Below are 20,473 nucleotides of genomic sequence, written 5' to 3'. Positions count from 1 at the left end.
CTGTTTATTTGTATTTTTTTGGGGGGGGGGGCTGGAGAATATTACCCCTGCAAGCTGTAAGTATGTGTGAATGACTTTTCATAAATATGCTGGTGTCACAACTGCCTAAGGATGGACTCATTATCCTACTAACCAGGACAGTGGAGAGGAAGCTTGTTGCTCTCCATGGTGCCTTCATAAGAGGTCACAGTCACTTTACATATAGCTGTGAGACCAGTTTGGCTTTCCCAGAGGATAAAAACCGACATTGTTATCAACTTCCCTTTTCAGATCCTCACTGCACATACGAGATCATAAAGTGATAAAAACTGTTGCAAATAGTGTGGCAACTGTTAGAGTTGCCAACAGTCACCCTCATTTTGTATGTTTGTTGATGATGATGTCCCTACTGGCTCTCAACTACAGGAAACTGCACAGTTTCCCCTGATAAGTTTTTTTATGCAGCCACTACTTCCTTAAACTTCCCCCCTTCCCACATCTGGCCCTCCCTTTGTCCTTGTGCTCTTGCCCCTCCTTTAGTCAAGTATCAACAAGCAACCTTTAGAAGTACACGCCCCTGCAAAGCCACACTTGTGTACAAGCTTACTGTACTAGTTAAGATCAGCAGCTCAAATGGATCCACTTTGTGGGGCAGATTTTTCTACATACCTGCCCTCGTAGAGGATTTGAAGAGCCACCATGGGAATGAGAATGAGAGCTGTACTGCAGTCACAAAAGGAAAGAAGTTTGGGATGGCTGTGAACACTGCTGCTGCATTGGTAGTGAGATTAATAAGGAGTGGCTTAATGCCTGTTTCTCAACATTTGGATTGTCAGAGGTAAGAAAGCAGGTTGAGTTTGTGTGGTAGATAGTCTCCATGAAGTTATGTCTCTTTCTCTTCAGTCTCAGTAATCTCTCACTATATTTGCTTTTAACCTTTTCTAATCTTTATGACAATCTGTTTTTCTCTTTCCCAGAGCTTGTGCACACCTTCATATCTCCAAAAGCTGTCATTCCTGTCTTAATCTCTTGTAACTGCCAGCAACAATGGACCTGACTTTGTGGCAGTACCAGTTCAGGATCATCATGCTGGGCGATTCAGCTGTGGGAAAGTCCTCCCTACTGAAACGCTACACAGAGGACTTGTTTATGGAGTCCATCAACGAGACAGTAGGTGTTGACTTCTACGTTCACTTCCTGGAGGTGGAACCGGGGATCCGTGTAAAGCTGCAGTTCTGGGACACAGCAGGACAGGAAAGGTTCAGGTATGGATGATCTTTGAATAAGATATATGCAGTCTACAATGATATGAGCTTTATGTTGGAATCCAGGTAACATTTATGTCGTTTTTAATGCATTAGGCCACATTACAAGGACCCTGTTCAAAAAATGAAAATTAGAGACACTTTAGTTGTGTGCGACAACTGAACTAGGGCCTATTCCGTTCACAATAAAGTTGTTTTGCTTTGTTTACTTTCAGCTATGATTGTGTATCCACCCTGTCAGTGCCACAAGATAGGTGTGTACTGTGTACAGAAGTGCAGTTTGTGCAATACTTCTAAATGGAAGATTGAGCTCTTTTAAATGTAATATTTTCCAGGCTCAGCGTATTTAATGAAAGAACTAGGAGAAGCATGCTTCATTCTGTCTCCAAATCCTTTATTTTCCAGTTCTCCAGCTGAATGAACTGAAACAAATTGCAAACTACGCCTGTTTGCATTTAACTTCACTCTGGATGGGATCTATAATCCCATTAAGTGAACCAAAAGCTTGTCCTGTTTTCAGAAATACCTGTTTAGATGAAGTTTTCACCACCTGACAGTTTAGATGACCTTTGGTTCAATAAATCAGGGGGAACTGTTTGTATGAATGCTTGTCCAAAAGAGCTGAAGTTATACACAGCAGCTGTTAACTGCTCATTAGAACAGGACATAAATGTTGATTCTGTTTGCCAGTGTGGGTTTTTCTATCTCTCAAGATTTTTTACCCCTTTGTCTCACTTCTTTCCTCAGATCAGTGACCCGCTCCTATTACCGCAACTCAGTTGGAGGCATGCTAGTGTTTGACATCACCCATCGAGCCTCCTTTGACCATATTAAAGACTGGCATGCTGAGGTGTGCGAGCGAGTACAGCCACATAAGGTTCTGTTCGTCCTGGTGGGTCAAAAGAATGATCGAGATGCTCACAGGGAAAGGGCGGTGAGCCGAGAAGAGGCAGAGAAACTGGCCCAGCAGCTAGGAACGCCCTACGTGGAGGCATCTGCAAAGTCTGGGCAACATGTAAAGGAGTGCTTCGAGCTCCTCACTCGACGAATCTACCAGGGACTATTGAGTGGAGAGATAGAGCTGCAAGAGGGCTGGGATGGAGTCAAGTGCACTGTCCCACAGGCGCTACAGTTACAGCGAGCCAACATGCCTCAGCCAAGAACAGCAACTAAGGACAAGAAAAAGTGTTGCGGTTAAACTGTGGACATGTGGTGCCTATCTATGTGAACTCACGTGACTGTAAAAGCAATAAATAACTGTGAGCAGGTTGGATCGGTGGTGGCATTACTCTAAGGCACAAAATCATAAAACACCCTGGTATGAAAAGTATTTTTGCACATTTTTTGTGAAGATGAATCTTTTAGAACTATAAGATGCTAGTATTTTATTTTGTGTTGGCTCTGTGAAATAAAATGGGGAAATAGGTCAGTTTAGTGTTTCATTTTTTTCTGTAACAGATATTTTTACACTTTTTGCTTTTTTGCCATCAGCAGGTCATGCGCTCGACTCCTGTTGTATTGATTATCATTTAATGAGACCAAACTTTTCACTGTAAAGCCCAATAACCTTTCAGATCTTGATATAGCTTCACCATTAGGTTAAAATTTAAGTTTGCTCAATGTCACTTGTAACACTGAGCTCAAAATATGCCTTACAAAGTACTCAAAGCTGCTAGTGAAGCTGTGGACTTTTAATAGAAAAATCTATATTCTGTATTTATAAGAGAAATATGGTAATTCTCTCTTTAGTGAGATGCCAGCTCCACAGCATATTACGCTAATGGACTTATGAGGTCATGGCTAACCTCAGTTCAGCTGGGGCAGAGGCTGTAATATGACAAGTTGTTTGTTCTTTTCTCTAATTTGTCTAATGGGTGCTAAAGATGTAATTGTGTCAGAGTCACAATTATTCAAAAGTGAGAGAAGAAATGAACAAATCTAAATTATTGATTTCTCTACCTCGAAACCCGTACACTGGTAAAGTGGTTCCACCGGCTTGAAGGTTGAGGAGGCGAGATAGTCTGCACAGCTCATGCCCACACAAAGACATTACAAAAAGTGGTTTGCAAGCAGGTTTATGACTTTGAAGGGTCAAAAGTGATAGGATTGGAGCCACTGCTCCACAAGGGTATTCTGTATTTTCTTTTCAATTTCTATATTGTTTGTTCTGCCAGTAACTGGCAGTACTTGGTCCCTTGGTTCAGATTACAAATATTGTCTTGAGCCTTCATTTGTCTCTTCAGTTTTTCTTATGAGCCTGAACAGTTGTCTTGTAACATGACTAGTAAACATCCTGCGAGGAACTGGTTGTCTGTAGGTGTTTCTGTGGAAATTCATTAAACTCTCAGGTGCATACATTAAATTGGGGTTTTCCCCCAGTGTCTCTACAACTAAAACAAGGTCATTAAATGATGGCTGGTAGCCATCTGCTGTTTCTGATATCTTTCTTTATCCTTGGTTGGCTGCAAGTATGCAGGAAGTCCATTTAATCACATCTGAGCCTTTGTGGTGTATTAATGTAATACATAGTGTGGCAATTTCACATCTACTAGGTAGCTGACTAATAAATGTGAAACAGCATCTCAGATAATTAACATATCCATGTAATTTGACCAACTTAAGTCTGGCAATACATACACCATACTCCAACCTTCCGATTGGTAATTTCAGTCATTAATTTCTTACAATGACAATTTCTTTCATCTGAAGTTTTTCTTATTTGGATGCAATTTTCCAAAGTAAACAAAAGAAAAATTAAAAACCAAAACAATATGCTAAAAAATGTGTTAAGGTTGGTGTAGTAGTTTACACCTGAATTAACTACAAAAACCTATAAATAAGTATAATGATAATAATTGCACAAATTGATTCAATAAAAACAGAGGAGTCCCAATCAGTCATTTACTTTACTTGCAATATATCTAATCTAATGATAAATCTCTAATGAGAAAGGTAAAACCGAGTATTTTAGGAAGGCACGTGAGTCAGGTAACACTGACATCCAAGTAATGAACGATACCAAGAAAGTATTTTTATTGACAAAGATGCAATGGAGTTCTGCCAGGTTTAGCTTAATGGCAACAATACAGAATCAAACATACAAAGACCACTATTGTGCAATGACTCTGGCAAAACACATAAAACTTACAGAGCTATGACAATGAAACATTAATGTCAAGAAAAATACATCCACCAATACCACCTCTCTATTTTAGTCAAAAGAAAAATAAACAAACAAACAAAAAAACATCCCAGTTGACAGTAAAATAAAAGAGAATGGGAAAAAAAAAAAAAAAAAAAAAACCCACAATAGGTACATCTTAGTCGTGCTACTTTTTGGTTGTCTTGCGGATCAGCGCCATTCTCTGAAATGAGAATAATTGAAAACAATTAGGCCCAGTGTTCATCATAATACAAACCAAATTAACCATACTGACAAATATAAGATCAGCAGTTATTCTACCATTTACAGTAATCTAACATGTGCAGCAGAGGCAATCGCTCACCTGTTTGTGGGCCTCTGTGGTACAAGCCTTCTTGAACGGCCGGATCTCATCTGAGCCATAACCAGGAATCCACATGTTCCACTGGCGCTCTGAGAAAAGCAATGCACAATGGCAGCAGGCCACAGACTTTAAAAGGCTCATCGGGATTTACAATAGATATTGATATCGAAGTGATCATATCTGGCAAATAACCCAGTCTATAAGGAAAGATCTAATTTCCATCTCATTTTCAAAAATTGATATATACATGTTATTTTTTTTTCTTTCAAGGCTTTTACAGTAAATAATTTAAATTCCCTCTGTGATATTCAAACTTATCACAGAAAGCACATAGTTTACCTAACATTTATCTGAAACCATCTACAAATATTAAATTAAGTTCTTATCATTAATATAATTTAAGTGATAAAAAAATCAATTCATACCAGACATTTTTTATGCATATAAAGTCTGCTAAATCACCTTGCGCTCTCAAAGTAACAACAAAATTTGAATATAAATAGCCAACAAATGATAGCAGCAAATAAATAATTCAAATCAAATTCTCATAAGGCATGTAGCACTAAATTAAATATAAGCCTTGATAATATTTCTGTAAACAGCTGCCAACCAATAACTGCAGAATAAACATTCTTACGTTTTTTGTGAGAGCTCAAGGCACACAGTACAACCTGACAAAATAAAGAATGACCCAATCATTCAAAAACGTCACAAGCAACTTACCTAGATGTAACTGAACATCTTTCACCTCCAAGGTGTTGGACTTGCGGTGGCGTGCCAGCTGACAGGCTGCCGTCACTACACTCTCTATAAAATCATCCGCAATTTGTAGCAGCATCTGAGAAGAAAACAGGGATTTTGAAAACCAGACAGCGAACTGAAGAAACCATCCGTTTCACTATAGCTTGGATACCATCATGTTAACAGCATTAGGCAAGTTTTAATTGTAAAATATGTAAATGTTATTCAATACAGAGAAGATCAAAAAAGTCTTGCACAATTTATTTAAACTACTGACAAACCTCCTCAACGTCCTCATCCAGCTGCTCATTTGGGTCAATCTCTCTCACCAGGTCCTGCAGCTTTTTCTTACTTAGCACCTGGGAAAAAAAGAAGATGCATCCATCATCCTTTAACAAAAGCTAATGGGTGCAGTTGTGTGGTCTGCATAATACCTTACTGATAGTAAGAGATAAAAAATAAAATGAAAAAAAACAATACAACACAGTTTTCTCACATTTAAAGCAAGGAGCCATAAGTTTTGCACTGATATTTTCATGATATTTCATGTAAAAAACAACAACAAAAAAACCCCCAAAAAAACAAAACAAAGAAAAAGAAAGAATCTTCATGTAAAACAAAATACACTCTCAATCTTTTGCATTTTAAGAGGTAAAGTCAGTAAGTTATTACACAGATCCTGGCCTTTGGTTCTACTAAGCAAAAAATTAACTAACCTGAGAGCCTTCTGGACTACTTCTACCCGCAGGGCCTGGTGGCAGACCCTTAACCACTGTCACAGTGCTGTTAGCCATGCTGGTGGCTAAAGGAAAAGCAGAGAGACTCTGAAGCGTCACTGCGGGGCAAAACAGTTGTGGTAGGTCTCTCTCGAACCCTCAGCAGCAAGTTGAACTCAGATGTGATGAATTACCTCTTTACCAGGACCGCAGCCGTGAATCTGAAATTAAAAGTCACAAATTAGAGTTACTACAGAAATTAATCACAGGTTGATCAAGCTGTTTAGGCTGAATGTCAGGACATTCATAAAAAATCCTTGTATCATCGTCTTCTTTACTAATTACATTAAAAAATGCAGAGTTTATGTCTTCGAAGCCTCTCAATTCTCAGAGCTTGAAAAAGGGGCCAACTGTCTTTGGGTTTGTGAAGCCAGACCTTCCATTTAAGAGGCTTCTTCAGTTCTAAAGACAAATGGTGGGATGTCCTGGTATTTAACCCGTACTAGCGATCATCCCCTTTGGAGGTGGTCCTTAGAGTCGTTGACAGACTACTGATCATGAGCCAAAGTGTCAAAAAAAAGTGCGGGTCATTTCCATCACTGGGGGATAAGGGCAAAACTACTCTTGCCCACTCCATCATGTGACCTATTGAGGTTATGACCATCTACACCCACTGTGAACGACCATTATTGATATAATTAGAATGTCAGGTATCAACAAACTCATGATGATGATAATGGCCCACTCCTTTCCTCACACCTTGGTTCATGTGATGAGTCACATTATTAATAGTGGGTTAACGACTCTCAGGACCACGTAAAGGGGAAAATTCCTGGGATTTCCCACCTTTTCTTTTTAAAATTGAATAAGCCTCTTGGATTAAACGTCTTCAGAAACCTAAAGAAGTCCAGTTGCTTTCTTTATTAAAGCTCTCAAGACTTTCCTGGTTTTAAAGTAAAAAAATAACACGAAGTTTTACCATAAAACCCGGTGCTTTATATTTACAATAAAGGGCCTTTTAGCGATAGTTGACTTTACTTATTGTTTACAACATTTATTAATAACTCTACTACGTTTACAATACCGAAAGTATGCATAGACCCAAGCCATGCAACTTAGCCGACAAACAATGGCATGGGTTTACTGAAAACATTAATCGAGTTAGTGAAAAATACGACACTCAAAATCTAAAAACAACAGATCATAGATTAATCATGGCCGTGGAGTTTCACCGAATAAAACAAACAATAAAAAACACACCGAAGTTTGCGCTAACATTGGTGCTAAAAACAATAGCGGCTAACGTTAGCACCGAATCCGGTGGAGAATCTATATGGAGGCTAAATCTTAAAACTGTGCGTTAAATTGTCAACTTACTCAGTTAAACAAGCACTATCTGTCCATCCTTCGGCGTTGCTGTGATGCCAAATTTGTTGTTTGACACAAAAATCGTCTCTCACTTTCCCCTTTGGGTAGCTGGAAAAATAACCGAGGTTTCCTTTCAATACTTCCGCTTTGTTGATCTCCGTTTCCTGTGGGCGCCGCAGTCCTGGGTCCTCTACTTTGCCACCTGCTGGATGTTTCGTGGAATTACAACAACAAAAAATTGATCTTTTAATAAAGAAGCGTTGCTTTCTTTAGTATCTACACGAGCTAATTTTACTAAAAAATAAAAGTTTACATGCTTCGAACAATAGTTATAATTCTTAGTTATAATATATATAATAATATAATAATAATATTTTCATCACATAACTTATATACTTATTCCTTTCCCTTCTGCACAATACAGTGCAAAAGTCTTGAGTCACCCATATTTCTAAATAGATATTTTATTTCTATTTATTATTCATTATTACATTATGTTTATATATTTTATATTCTGTTCTCAAGGAGTTGCTTTCTTGTAATTCTTTAAAATTTAATCGAGCAATAGTTCTCTCATTTTCATTTTTTTTAGTTCTTTCTCGTTCGTTTTCACTTCAATCATTGCACCTGAACATTTTCAAATGATTATTGTGTGCTTGTGTGTTTGTTTTGGTTTTTATTTGTTTTCTTTTATATTATTAACACGGATATTATCATTGAAGCAAAAAGAAAAAAGAAAGAAAGAAAAAAGGAGTTTTTCCTTTCCATTGTCCCAGGCCAACACGGTTGTTCATAAGGGGCCATCTGATTGTTGGGCTTTTCTCTGTTTCTCTGTATTATTGTATGGTCTTTACCTCACAAAACAAAGCGCCTTGAGGCAACTTTTGTTTTGATTTGGCCCTGCAGAAATAAAACTGAATTGAAGTAAAATATCAGATGAAACTGGACAAGCAGAAGACAAAAGAAGAGGTGGTGGGTCCAAAAAGTTTCATCCAGCATATGAACAGTATCTGAAAGTCATGTCCTCAAGAAACAGAAGTCCAGCAAGAGAGATGTGTTTGGAAAGATGTATCTGGACCTTCAGTTGAACCATCTACTGTTCACTGAAGCCTCGTCAGAAATGGTCTCAGTGAAACAGGGAGAAAAGGCTGAGGTATGACAAATTACACAAAATTTATACAGAAAATCAACGACAACACGTCTTATAAAGTGATGAATCAGAATCTGAAAAATTTCATTCCTCGTCAATATGTACAGTGGAGGTCAGGAGAGCGATACAACAGTGAGTGTCTCAGCCATCTGTAAAACATAGTGGATGCTCTGTCACGGTTTGGGGCTGCATTTCAGCCAGTTCGTTTGGGGATTGTATGAAAACTGGTGGAATTATGAACACAGAAAAGTAGAACACAGATTTTGATCCACCATGCAATACCATCTGGAAAGTGTTAGCAATTGATCTCAATCACACTACCAAATGCAGTGAAAAGCCCACCATAATAGAAACACAAAGAACAGAGTTCGGGTTGTGTTGAAGAATAAAGAAGGAATGTATTTAATTTTAAAAACTTTTGCAAACTTTTGTTTCAATAAATCAACTGCACCTCTTTCCCATTTTCCCAGCAAAATATAAAGTAATGAGAAGTGGCTCAATAATTTTATAAGACACTGTAGTCTCTCTTTTGTTAAGTAATATGTTGTTTCAAGGCCAAAAATTTAACAAAACATTTCTTTGTTGTTGCTTTTTACTTTATTGGTGTTTTTATTCATCCGCAGTGAACAAATACACAGTAATCTCAAAATATTGCGCACAATATCCCCAAACCCCATGAATGTCCACTGCCCATTTACACCACGGCCACCATCGCTAATAATAACAATAAAAAACATGCAATAAAAACATTAAACCATGAAGTGTTTGACAACATATGCAGTGAAACGGCAATGATAATGAATTACCAATCACTCCCTCAGGGCGCTTTTTAGGGAAAATGGATTTTTATGTTTATCCAGTTCATTCTACTAAATGGAGACATAACAGCACACGAGAGCAAATAACATTTTATAGGATTTTGACAGGTAGTCTCTTTGCTCGGCTGTCTTGCATTGTTTTTAACGAGCTGTCTGCGCGTATTCAGATGACTCGAACATGTGTAGGTCAGCGCATCTGAGGCCCACAGAGTCTGCGGTTCAGCTCCGGTTAACAGCTAATCAATCAAAGGTCAGAGAAAATGAAGCGTAAAACGCTGTGCTTCCCCGGTTTTAGATAGCACGCTCTGCGGTAACGTGTCACAAGTGCTTTCACATTCCGATGAACTTGAGCAGCAAAACACCGACCTCAACGAGTTCAGACGTGACAGACTCCACCGCCCTAAGAGACAAGTGACGCACCGCGAAGTGAATTTCATTATTGGAGCAGCAGCAGCGGTCCTTGTTTCGTTCACTGAGTTTACACTGCGTTCACTTTACAGTGTTTCTTGTGTATGTGACAAATGAGTCACAACATATACGTAACTAGACTCAGTAAGTCGTGTATTTATGGTTTGGTGTTGACTGGTTGTTTACTTTTTTAAATGCTGGCTGGATTTTCAACTTTTCTTCGAACGCGCTTCCTGAAAAACACACGAAGACGAAAGCCACACCTACACCCTCCTATACATAAATACTGAGCAAACTTTCATTTCGAGAAAGTGCGCAGGAGCCCACGACGTGTTCTCAGATATTTGTGTTGATTTTGTTTTCCACAGCCATGAAAGCGCTTCTTCTTGCTGCAGTGGTCTCCCTGATTCATGGCAGTTATGGTAAATATTTTTCATATTACTCATGGACTTTTATGCGGTTCTCTCAAAGAGCTCAATATTATTTGCTCGTCTGTAATGAGATATTGGTTTAATCTTTCAGCGGGGTTCTGGTCTTCCTTTTTTCATAAATATATTCATACAGCTGAAGCCCCTGGGCTTCGTGTGGCGTCTGCTCGCCTGTTTGTCTCCTTGTCTGTGTGTCTCTTAGTTGATCTGTTCTCTTGAGGAAAGGCTTTGTTTTCCTCTTCTGTCACACTGATAGGTTTTCCCTTGCGACACACAGAGTGAAACAGGAAATATTGTTAGAATTATCGAGAGACTAACGCATAAGAGCAGCTAAATGTTTTATGTAGAGTGTGCGGAGGCCAGCCTCGCATTCAGTTCTTGTGGAAAAAATATGTAAACCATGTTATGCAGCACTTCTTGCCTGAAGTGAAAGAGAATCAGTCTCTGTTATCAACAGTATCCGTCAAGTTGAAAAACCTGTTGGTCATGTGCTTGTGGTGTTTTTATGAGTACTCCAAGGTTCTCCGGGAAGAAAGCTGTTTTGAAAGCAGTGCTCAGGAGGTACACCCACCTCCGCAACCTCTCACTTAATCATCTGTTATGTCTGTCCACATGCAGCGTCTTTGGTCATCAAAGGGCCAACTGAGCCAGTTTTGGAGGGAGACACGGTCACGCTGGAGTGTCTATACACAGACTCCGACCTGAACATCAGCCAGGTCCACTTTGAGGTCTACTCCAAGGTGAGCTGGAGGAAGATGGGTGAAACAGGAAAAGAGTGCACTTGAAAAATATCACGATGTGCATGTCACAGCTCTGTTTGTAACGTTGGAGATTTTGTATACCTGAGAAGGAGCTCACTGCTATGATTCATTACTGTTCCTAAATTTCGTTTTTCAAAATAAAGATTAAACTTGCTTATAACTATCAAAAGCTCAGTAAACCTTATCACTTCATAACATGTAACTCCTAAAAATGATCCACCACAGTAATTCCCAGTAATGACAATGATTATGTAACTTTTCCTCCTGAATATGATATTTCAAATGTAATCAGATGGCTGCAAAGTAATAATTCAAGACACGCGACTTTTATTTTTTTTATGTTTAATTAAATCATTTTTAAATCACTAGGGATGTGATTACTGTTGTATAACCTTAGACTGCTAATGTGTATAACTATCATATTAATTTATTTTCTCTGAGCTTATGTAAGCTCAAAGAAGTATTATGCAGCAGAGAATTTTCATTACTGAAAAGTAAATGTAAAAGAAGACCTCTCTTTTTCTTTTTATTCCCCTTTTTCTCTTTAACAGTACATGCATGGCTGGCGTCCCATTATGGAGAGATATATGGAGAGATATTGGTGCTTCTACTCACTGAAGATCCAGCAGCTCGCAGACACGCTAGTGCTGTCTATTCCCCGCGCAGGAAGGTACTACGAGGGGCCCTACCGCTGTGTGTCCAATGACGAAAACGTGACCGAGCCAGACAACTCCTCGCAGCCCCTGTCCTTCAAAGTGCATTGTGAGTGTGTCGGGTGGCGTGGGTGGGAGCTGTGAGGAACAATGACTCTGTGACGCTGTGTTTTCCTTTTGACAAATAATTAACCTTAGATCGTTATAGCGTCTGTGTGTGTGTGTGTGTGTGTTGTACATGTCAAATAGGCGTCTGCAAAAATCTAGATAAATATGTGAGTAGAAAATAATGCATGGTATTGCTGAATTTCACTTTCAGTAAGGAAAACACAGGACAATTTGAGATTACTAGTATTGCTAACAAAGGGACGAGGATAAAACACCTAAATATACACCGGTAAACAGTCTAAAACGATTGAACAGATAAACTGCGAAACCAATTTCCGTCATATTTCCCACCCAGCAGGAGGTAAAGACAATCTTTCAGACACTGTGGACACAGCTCTCTTCACAGTGAGGGATAGAAAAACATATTAAATATTAATAGACATATCTATACAATGGCACTGCAGAGGTTGCACAACAAAAACAACAGGAAGTAGAGCTCCGATGCAAATATGTACTCTTGCCTACGAAAGATTGACTGCAGTTGTTTTATTTATTTTTTTTATTTGCTTCAGATAAACAGAGCCGTGTCCCCAGCGGGGCGGCTCCAGCTTTAAGGTATCCATTATCAATGCAAAGCTTCAAGAAATGTCATTCATGGCATAGCTAGTCAGATTTTCAGTGCCCTCTAACTTCTCAGTGGCCATCGAATCGACCATAATGTTGTTTGATAGGCTCCTCAGCCTCACAGGGGTGATCAATATGAGGAAAAGATTAGAATGGAGTGTAGGACCGAAGGAGAGAGAGGAGGAAAGAAGCCAAGAGCTGGATGGACGTGGGCCATCTATTGAGATAGAAGAGAAAATGAGCCATTATTCACAACATTGCCTCTCTAAAGACTTCAATAAGATGAAGCCTATTATCATTATTATTGACCGCTTGGTACAGTCTGTACCACAGGGAGGCAATCAAACTTGAGCATTTATGCTCAAATATACTTAAAATATCTGAGTGTTTACCAGCTGCTGCCACTGCAAACATATGTTCAGTCACGGCCTGAACGCTTGACAAAGTTGTTTCAGCTTATATTAAATTTCCTGCTTCATTAATGCCCGATCACACGTTCTCATTCCCGACTGCGTCTTAGATATGGGGGAGCTGTCACTGTCCAGGGAAGGCTACACCGGATACCTGGGTACCCCACATGAGCTGAAGGTGCGACTCGGAGACGACGTGGTGGTGAAATGCTCTGCCAGCTCATCAGAGGAGCCGAGCTACTTCTGGTACAAAGAGGTGAGAAAGCCTCGGGAGCGTGCACAGTGGCTGTGCCCTCATTATGCTTTTGGAAACTTGTCATTCTCTCTCTCACCACTCTCTCCCTCCCGCTCAGTTTGACCTTTTTTTTTTTTTTACTGTCCTGTCTTCTTCCATTCTCACCCAGTTTCTGCTGGCTTCTTGCCTTTGTTCAAGCACTCTCTTAGTTTTCTCTCCTCCTTTTCTGTTTCCCTTTCTGACTTTGTCAAGCCACTTGTTTCCCCTTGCCCGCCGTCTTTCCATCCCCTTCACAGAAGAAGTGCTCTGTATTTAAGTGACCGGTTGGCTTGGGCACACCACTCGCTGGGGATTGCAGCTTGCCCACTTACAGAGGATTAATAGTTTAATGAGGTCTAGACAAGAGCCAGTCAACCTGAAAACAATTATGCGGATAGATTTCTAATGATTTTTTTTTTTTTCCAGTGTTTGGTTAACCGGCATTGAATTATTCAACTGGGCTCTTTGCTGAGCGAAGAAACTCTTGCCCAAGGGAAATTAAGACATCGCAGTGTAAAATGCCAAACTGACAACTGGCATGGCGTCCAAGAATAAGTTGATGAGTCAGGAAATACACCGAGTCTTCACAGTGAGAAAATTATATTATGCTTTCAAGGTGTCAAAATCGCAACTTGTGTAAGAAGTGTAATGAAGCTATGCAACTATTAAGACATCTAGGGACATGCAGACACACTTGCCAAGTTTCCCGTTTTGTTATTCCTCTTGATAAGTTGGCTTAGGGTTAATATGCTTGTTAAAGGGTCACTGCTAATCCGGGTTTTAAATGAGCTTACAAGTCCAAATCCAATTCAGTGGACATTTTATGCTGTTAATACTGTTTGTCCTCCACATGATCATATGTAATACTTCAAGTTTTTTTGTGGTTATTTAATGTACAACACTGTCACTTTGATGAAGACTAATAATTATAACCAGTAGAAGTGACAGTGTATTGTATGTGCTCACAAATCACTTGGGACCATTAGAAAAAAAGGAATTGCGCATTCAGGGAAATAATACGACCAAACAATATGTTCATGTCACAGTTTATGTGAGCGCGCGCGTGTGTGTGTGTGTGTGTGTGTGTGAGTTTTTCTGTCTGTGTCTGCAAGCCCACTGTGTGTTTGACAGAAATGGATGTGGGGTAGAAAGTGGCGTACAGTTTGACAGACAGCCGCCGTGGGCACATTGGCCCCCGGTAATGACAGCAGGACAGAGGCAGAAACAGGCCACTGCTTTGGGAGCCAGTGGATTTGCATACAAAATGCTGCTTTGGCCAGACCTGGCCTTTATGGGAAATCCTCTTAATTCAGATCCATTCAAATTGAAATGGACTTTCTTGGCAGGAACTGTAGCTCCCAGGAGCCAAATCATTTGCATGGTGTAATGTTTTTTTTTTTTTTAAACTCTCCTCCACGCTCATTTGTTTTTCAATCCTTGTGTTTGGCCTATTATTTGTTTCCTCCCATGTTGGGCTCTATCTCATAATAGTGCTGCTATTTCTGTGTCAACAATTCATCCTTCTCCCTTGCCATCTCATTATGTGTTGTGTTAACAGTGTGTTGTTGCAGCATCATTCTTTGCGGATGATGGTGTTATCTGGGTTATTGACTTGTGGTGATGTGTGTTCATTCATTGGGATTATTGCTCAGGTAAATACGTTTGATTTGGGACTTTTGGGGGCTGCTCTCTGAGGATCAAACACCCGCTGATATTTCTGTCTTTCTGTCCCATTACCAGTCCATCTGTTTCTTCCAGTCTAGATTTCACTTGCTCTCATTTTCCATCCTTGCACAAGTCTGCCTAAAAACAATTCCCCTTTTTCTCTTCTCTTTTTTTTTTTTTGTCACATGGCAGTATATGTTCTCTGTTTCATCTTTTGCGCTCAGCTAAGTGCAGTTTTAATTTGTATGTGTTTAGCTGTTTGTCCTAAGGCTGCGAACAGTCTGGTAAATAGACATATTTTCCTCCTTTTTTCATTCTGTTTTTCTCCACCGTATGTCTTTCTCTCTCAGGGAAGTGACTGGGTTCTGCCCTCTTCTTCACTGAAACTGTCAAAATTGAATGCGATGGATGAAGGACAGTACACTTGCTCCGCTAGGCATCCATCTGTGGAGTCCCTCAACAAGAGACGCACTATCAGCATTACTGTACTGCCGGGTAAGAAAAGATTTACCTGGGTGAGGCCTTTTGTCCTTTGTACTGATTTTTCTACATTTCCTCTTTCTGAAAACTAGCTAAGGTTTCCTTGTAACTGAGGGGAAATTTCATCCATCAATATTAAACATCCCCTGAGCAAAAACAAAACTAAATATTATGTTCCATTTCCTTTTTGCAGTCAAATATCACCAGAAAGGTCAGGTATTAGGATACTTTTACGTCAGCAGGAGCGTGTGCAGAAGTTGTCAGATACGAGACGCCAACCTTTGATGCTTTAAATTTATGGGAAGTACAGTACAGGCTTGAGGTTTAATGTATCTGAAGGAGAAATTACAAAGAAATATGAAAAAGGCCACATCGCCCCAACAAAGACATTTATTAAAACACCTCACGTAAAAAAAAAAAAAAAAAGAAAAAAGGGGGGAACAAAGTCCCAAAAGAAATTACCTCTAAAATGTCAAACATGTAAGAAGGTCATACCTGAGGATATAATACATTTTAAATATCATAAACAAATGGTAATAGTACAACTGCCTCGACTTTAAAGGATAAGAGGGTAATTATAAGAAGCAGTGGTTTTACCTGACCTTTGATTCCTTTTTTTCTTTTGACTGAAATATCAAGTGATGGTGTGTAAATGAAGAGCTCTACTGAAGAGTTGTGAAATTTAGACATTATGCGCCATTTTCCCACTGTTACATCTAAAGTCCTATAGTCCCTTAGACATCATACATATACATAATGTACAAATGACGGTATAATATATGACGACAATAACTGACGAATCAGAAAGTGTAAGATTTTGTCAGCTCTGTATGCAAAAAAGTTAGGACATTAAGGCAATGGTTTGAAAATTGCTTCAAGTTTGGGTTTAGTTAAAAAATGAAATGATTCAGTATAAGAAGAGCATCACAGAGATGCCAAATCTTTCATGAGTAGAGATGCGGGAGGGGTTCATCATTCATAAAACTCAGCAGTCAACATAAAATTGCAAATAATTTGGACGTTTATCATCTGAAATCCAATACTGAATTAAGTTAGGGTCCTACTCAGACACGCTGCACTAAAACCAGACATGATTCTGTAGTAGAAATCATTGCATACACTCAGGAAGAGTTTTAAAAACCATCATCAGTAAACATAGTTTGCAAGTTAAAACTCTACCATGCAAAGAAATGAATTTACAAATGAGGCACATAAATGATGCCAAAATCTGGTTCACTGAATCAAAATGAAAAATTATTTTTGACAATTATGGTCACCACATCAAATGGGAAGGAAGCACTAAATTCGCTTTTGTTCAATTCAGTTGTATTTGTTATCAGCAAGCACTTGGTGACAGTGGGAAGGATAAACTCTCTTTTAAAAGGAAGAAACTTCTGGCAGAAACAGGTTGTGACCGGTTGAAAAGTGAGGGAGGAAAAGGGAGAGTATAGAGAGATGAGGACAAAACAAACCATGTAAAAGAGTAGACAAAATGCAATGACATACAGAAGGGGTGTATAAATATATCAAGAGTGAAAGGAAAAATTGCTCAGAAAGTCCCCCAGCAGCCTGAACCTACAGAAGCACAACTAAGGGATGGTTCAGCCTCACCTGATCCAGATCTAACTCTATAAGCTTTATGAAAAAGTAAAGTTTTAAGCCTAATCTTAAAGGTAGATCTATCTCCCCACAGCTTTTTATCAGTGCACAGTGGAGCATTAGTTCCCATCGCATGGGTAACATTAAAGTCTGTAAAGATCCATGAAGCCTGACCGTGTATAATGGTTTTAGAGCAACACATGGTGGCAACCAGATGACTTTTTCAGGAAACAAAGACGCTGCTAAACCACATTCTGCACATTACAACAGCATGATGTAGTAAAAGTACCCAGGTGTTAAGCTGGCCTGCCTGCATCTCAGACCTGCTATTCATTACAAAAACAAACAAACATTTAGAACATTGTTAAATTAAAAGCCCAACAGTTCAGGGAGACCCTGTGCAGCCGAAATCCCATAACCAGAAAAAAAGTAAAAAACATTTGCTTTAAAAACAACACTTGGTCTCTTTAGAGTGTTAAGAGACAGGTAATCCAACACCATGCATATAAACATGAAGTTGTTGTTAGCAATAAAGTGATATAAATCTTTTAGATTTTTCCAAATATATAAAAACAATCAAAAAAATCAGTTTACTTTAGTTTCATTTGCAAATCAATGCATTCTTGCATGCATTCACATTGTACTCAGCTTTAGGTATTTAGGCGCTTGCACAGTCTCACTTTGCTTTTGTCTAAAATCTGATTGATAAAGTGATTTTTTTTTTTTAATCTTATGAAACATGATGGTTGCTTTCAAGTACAGAAGTAATTCCATTACAACATTATAGCTAATCCAATTAACAGAAACTCATCAGTCTTCATCGTCTTCATTGCTGATCTGTGAATGATTACAAACTGTTAACACACTGCAGTGTTTAAATGCTATTCTCTCACCCAGTAGGAGCTTTATAGTTCCAATAGTTGAAATTATGCAATCTGTAAAAATGCAATTAAGCCAATAATAATAATGGATTGGATTTATATAGCAAGGCACCCAGAGCGCTTTACAATGCCACTATTCATTCACTCTCGCATTCACACACTGGTGGAGGCAAGCTACGGTTGTAGCCACAGCCAGAGATTGACAGAAGCAAGGCTGCCATATCGCGCCATCGGCCCCTCTGGCCAGCACCAGTAGGCAGTAGGACACAACAACCAGGACAGAGAGCGGGGATCGAACCAGGATCAAACAGTGTTGCCTCCAACATGTATTTGTTGTTGCCTCCAATACTCGTAATCTTAATTTTTCAGTGTTTACTTTATCCGCAGCTCTAAAGGCTGGATTCAGAAAAATCCCTCTTTTTTTTTTTTTTTCCCCCCCCCCCAAACATTACCATTAAATTGGGAAATTGTGCACATAACAGGGCCGATCAGCCAGTTCTTGCAAATTGTAACAAGCAGGCTTCTTGAAGATCAGCGCTGCGTATAAGGCTGTAACAGTTTGAACTGTGAGGAATACAGTCTTTTCTATCACAAACAAGCATAAGGTTGCCTTTAGAAGCTTCGCCTGGAGGCAGAATGTGAATACTTTTGCTGATTTCGCATTCCGTGTGATACATGTTTTCCTTCATGTCTGTCCCACAGAGGATGCCCACTGGTATGAGACAAGTGATGGCCGTCTCATGCTGATGATCTCGGCAGTAGCTGTAGCTCTTGTGGTGTTCATCCTCTCGATGATTGTATTCCTGTGCCGCAGAGCCAAAGAGACCAAGACCAGCAAGGGACCCATGTAAGAAACAACTGCGTGTTTGTGTCTTGTCATCTTAAGTCTTCACTTTTTAGATGTGATCTTTTTGAAGCGTGTTTACAATTTGATGGATTGTATGTCTTCAGTGCAAGAGAATGTTTGTGCTTGTTTATCTAGTCACCCTCCCCCTCCTGTTACCCAGAGGATAGCTTTTTAAATGATTACAGCAATTTCCACAAAATTTCACTCTGTCTAGTGTGATATCATGTGAACCAAAGTCATTTCAGTCACCGTGTAAGTGTAGGTGTGTGCGGCAGTGTGCACCTTGGTGTATGCTTCACTCTCTGACTGTTCTCTCAAAAGAAAAAGAGAGGATGGGGAAAAAAAAAAACTTTACATATGTGCCGACTTCCACCTATTTGAAAAGACATTTACCATCATGAATATTAAATTCAATCTCAGAAGCCCTGATCCACTTGACCTCATCCTTGATCTTTTTCGTCCTCCCTTTGCTCCCATGCGTTTCCACGCACTTCCTACTCGCCAAAGGCTCGGGCTTATGACAGTAGGTTAAATTCTCTGTCTAGTGTAAAAGTATAAAGAAGGCTACAGCAATTATAAAGAAATTAGTGGAACTCCCATTAATCGTGAAAGCTGACAGTGCCTTAATGTGCACCGTGACCCAATGTAGCTTTACCCATTAACTTCTTTTCCATGTAGATTTAAAAAAAAAAAAAAAAAAAACAGTTACAAAAGGCAGAATTTTCACAAGATTCTACAGCAATCAGAAGTTCTGCATGTTTGTAGTGGCCTAAAAACAACTACTAAACTTTACAAACCTGTGCTGAGTATACAAGCATGTGTGTACAAATAGATACAGATAAGAGAGGATAATGTACTTTCATATCAGCAGCCAGGTGCGCTTCCAGTGCTTGGTTCTAGTCTATAATTTCCTCACTTATACCTTTCGAGCACCTACTGAGAGATCGATATACTGATAATCATGCTCGTCTTTCTTCTCCTTTCTTCCTCTCTCCAGTGATGACCGGTCTCAGAAAAAGCCAATCTACAAAGCAAGCTCGGAGTCCCTACCCTCCACCTGCGGAGACAATCAACCTCTGGTGTAACTGCAGAGGCAGGTGGAAGGAGAACGGATGAAAGGATGGAGCGAGAGATGGAGTTGTTGTCCATAAAAAAATAAAGAATGTCATAAAGCAGTAAATGGGTATATTGGGAGACATTATAGGGCAGAGTACAATAAAAATCAGCAACAAGCGGGGTATTTAAAAAAACAAAACAAAAAAAATCAACTGAAGGGCAAGTGATTGCTTTAGAGATGCCTGAGCAGCTTGGCTTGTGAGCGCACGCTGCAGTTCTGCATCTTGGACAGAAAGGTGGGCAATTTTCCTTTCATGTATACTGCAGCGTGAAAAATGGCGGGCTACGTTCTTAGAAAATGATGATGAGGATTCTACTCGCAGCGCTATAAAGATGCTCCATTCAGTTTTCTTCTTTTAGTTGCACACATAATTGCTCAGCTGTGTATTGTGAATGAATCGTTTGGGTGATAGGACAAGGTTTTATGTTGTTGATTTGTTTCTCTTTCAACCTTCATGTTTTCCAAAGCGGAACCAGCTCAAAGAGTCTTCGAGAAGGTTATTGTAATCTCTTTACTGTGACAGCTCTCAAGCACATTGCACTCGGATATTTAATTTAATGTAGTTGGGATTTTCTGTGGTATTAAATGGCTTTCAGAAAATATTATTTACCATCCTCCAGTGTGCCATTGATTTTGTTCCATTTAAGAGACACTAAAGGGGGTGAGGAGTATTGA

General features: G+C 39.4%; 3 protein-coding genes across 3 annotated transcripts; 2 read left to right on the top strand and 1 right to left on the bottom strand.

The window, feature by feature from the left end:
• The first annotated feature begins 106 nt into the window (after positions 1-106).
• Positions 107-4,540, top strand: rab42b (ras-related protein Rab-39B). The gene is made up of 3 exons (XM_005938218.3): positions 107-817; positions 957-1,244; positions 1,992-4,540. The coding sequence occupies exons 2-3, from the start codon at positions 1,027-1,029 to the stop codon at positions 2,440-2,442; spliced, it is 669 nt and encodes a 222-aa protein (XP_005938280.1). The 5' UTR covers positions 107-817; positions 957-1,026; the 3' UTR covers positions 2,443-4,540.
• Positions 4,526-7,753, bottom strand: taf12 (TAF12 RNA polymerase II, TATA box binding protein (TBP)-associated factor). Its single transcript, XM_005938217.3, has 6 exons — positions 7,585-7,753; positions 6,208-6,428; positions 5,773-5,850; positions 5,474-5,588; positions 4,751-4,839; positions 4,526-4,609 (listed from the first exon to the last, which is right to left on the bottom strand). The coding sequence occupies exons 2-6, from the start codon at positions 6,283-6,285 to the stop codon at positions 4,574-4,576; spliced, it is 396 nt and encodes a 131-aa protein (XP_005938279.1). The 5' UTR covers positions 6,286-6,428; positions 7,585-7,753; the 3' UTR covers positions 4,526-4,573.
• Positions 7,754-10,021: 2,268 nt separating this feature from the next.
• Positions 10,022-20,403, top strand: si:ch211-79k12.1 (uncharacterized protein LOC568891 homolog). The gene is made up of 7 exons (XM_005938223.2): positions 10,022-10,373; positions 10,998-11,119; positions 11,692-11,902; positions 13,046-13,191; positions 15,225-15,369; positions 18,537-18,681; positions 19,679-20,403. Exons 1-7 carry the CDS (start codon positions 10,322-10,324, stop codon positions 19,764-19,766), a joined length of 909 nt encoding a protein of 302 aa, XP_005938285.1. The 5' UTR covers positions 10,022-10,321; the 3' UTR covers positions 19,767-20,403.
• Positions 20,404-20,473: the final 70 nt, after the last annotated feature.

This window comes from Haplochromis burtoni, unplaced genomic scaffold, assembly GCF_018398535.1.
Source record: "Haplochromis burtoni strain Fernald_Lab_line unplaced genomic scaffold, NCSU_Asbu1 Contig_237, whole genome shotgun sequence".
Taxonomy (NCBI): Eukaryota; Metazoa; Chordata; class Actinopteri; order Cichliformes; family Cichlidae; genus Haplochromis; species Haplochromis burtoni.
This window is presented reverse-complemented; position numbering and strand designations above follow the sequence as displayed.

Excerpts from the sequence above, each read along its gene's own strand:
- rab42b (XM_005938218.3), top strand. The coding sequence starts at position 1,027 with ATGGACCTGACTTTGTGGCAGTACCAGTTCAGGATCATCATGCTGGGC. Across the intron at positions 1,245-1,991 it reads GCAGGACAGGAAAGGTTCAG|ATCAGTGACCCGCTCCTATT; the intron begins GTATGGATGATC and ends TTCTTTCCTCAG.
- taf12 (XM_005938217.3), bottom strand. The coding sequence starts at position 6,285 with ATGGCTAACAGCACTGTGACAGTGGTTAAGGGTCTGCCACCAGGCCCT. Across the intron at positions 5,851-6,207 it reads GTAGTCCAGAAGGCTCTCAG|GTGCTAAGTAAGAAAAAGCT; the intron begins GTTAGTTAATTT and ends TTTTTTTCCCAG. Across the intron at positions 4,610-4,750 it reads CCACAGAGGCCCACAAACAG|AGAATGGCGCTGATCCGCAA; the intron begins GTGAGCGATTGC and ends TTCTCATTTCAG.
- si:ch211-79k12.1 (XM_005938223.2), top strand. The coding sequence starts at position 10,322 with ATGAAAGCGCTTCTTCTTGCTGCAGTGGTCTCCCTGATTCATGGCAGT. Across the intron at positions 11,120-11,691 it reads ACTTTGAGGTCTACTCCAAG|TACATGCATGGCTGGCGTCC; the intron begins GTGAGCTGGAGG and ends TCTCTTTAACAG. Across the intron at positions 18,682-19,678 it reads AAGACCAGCAAGGGACCCAT|TGATGACCGGTCTCAGAAAA; the intron begins GTAAGAAACAAC and ends TCCTCTCTCCAG.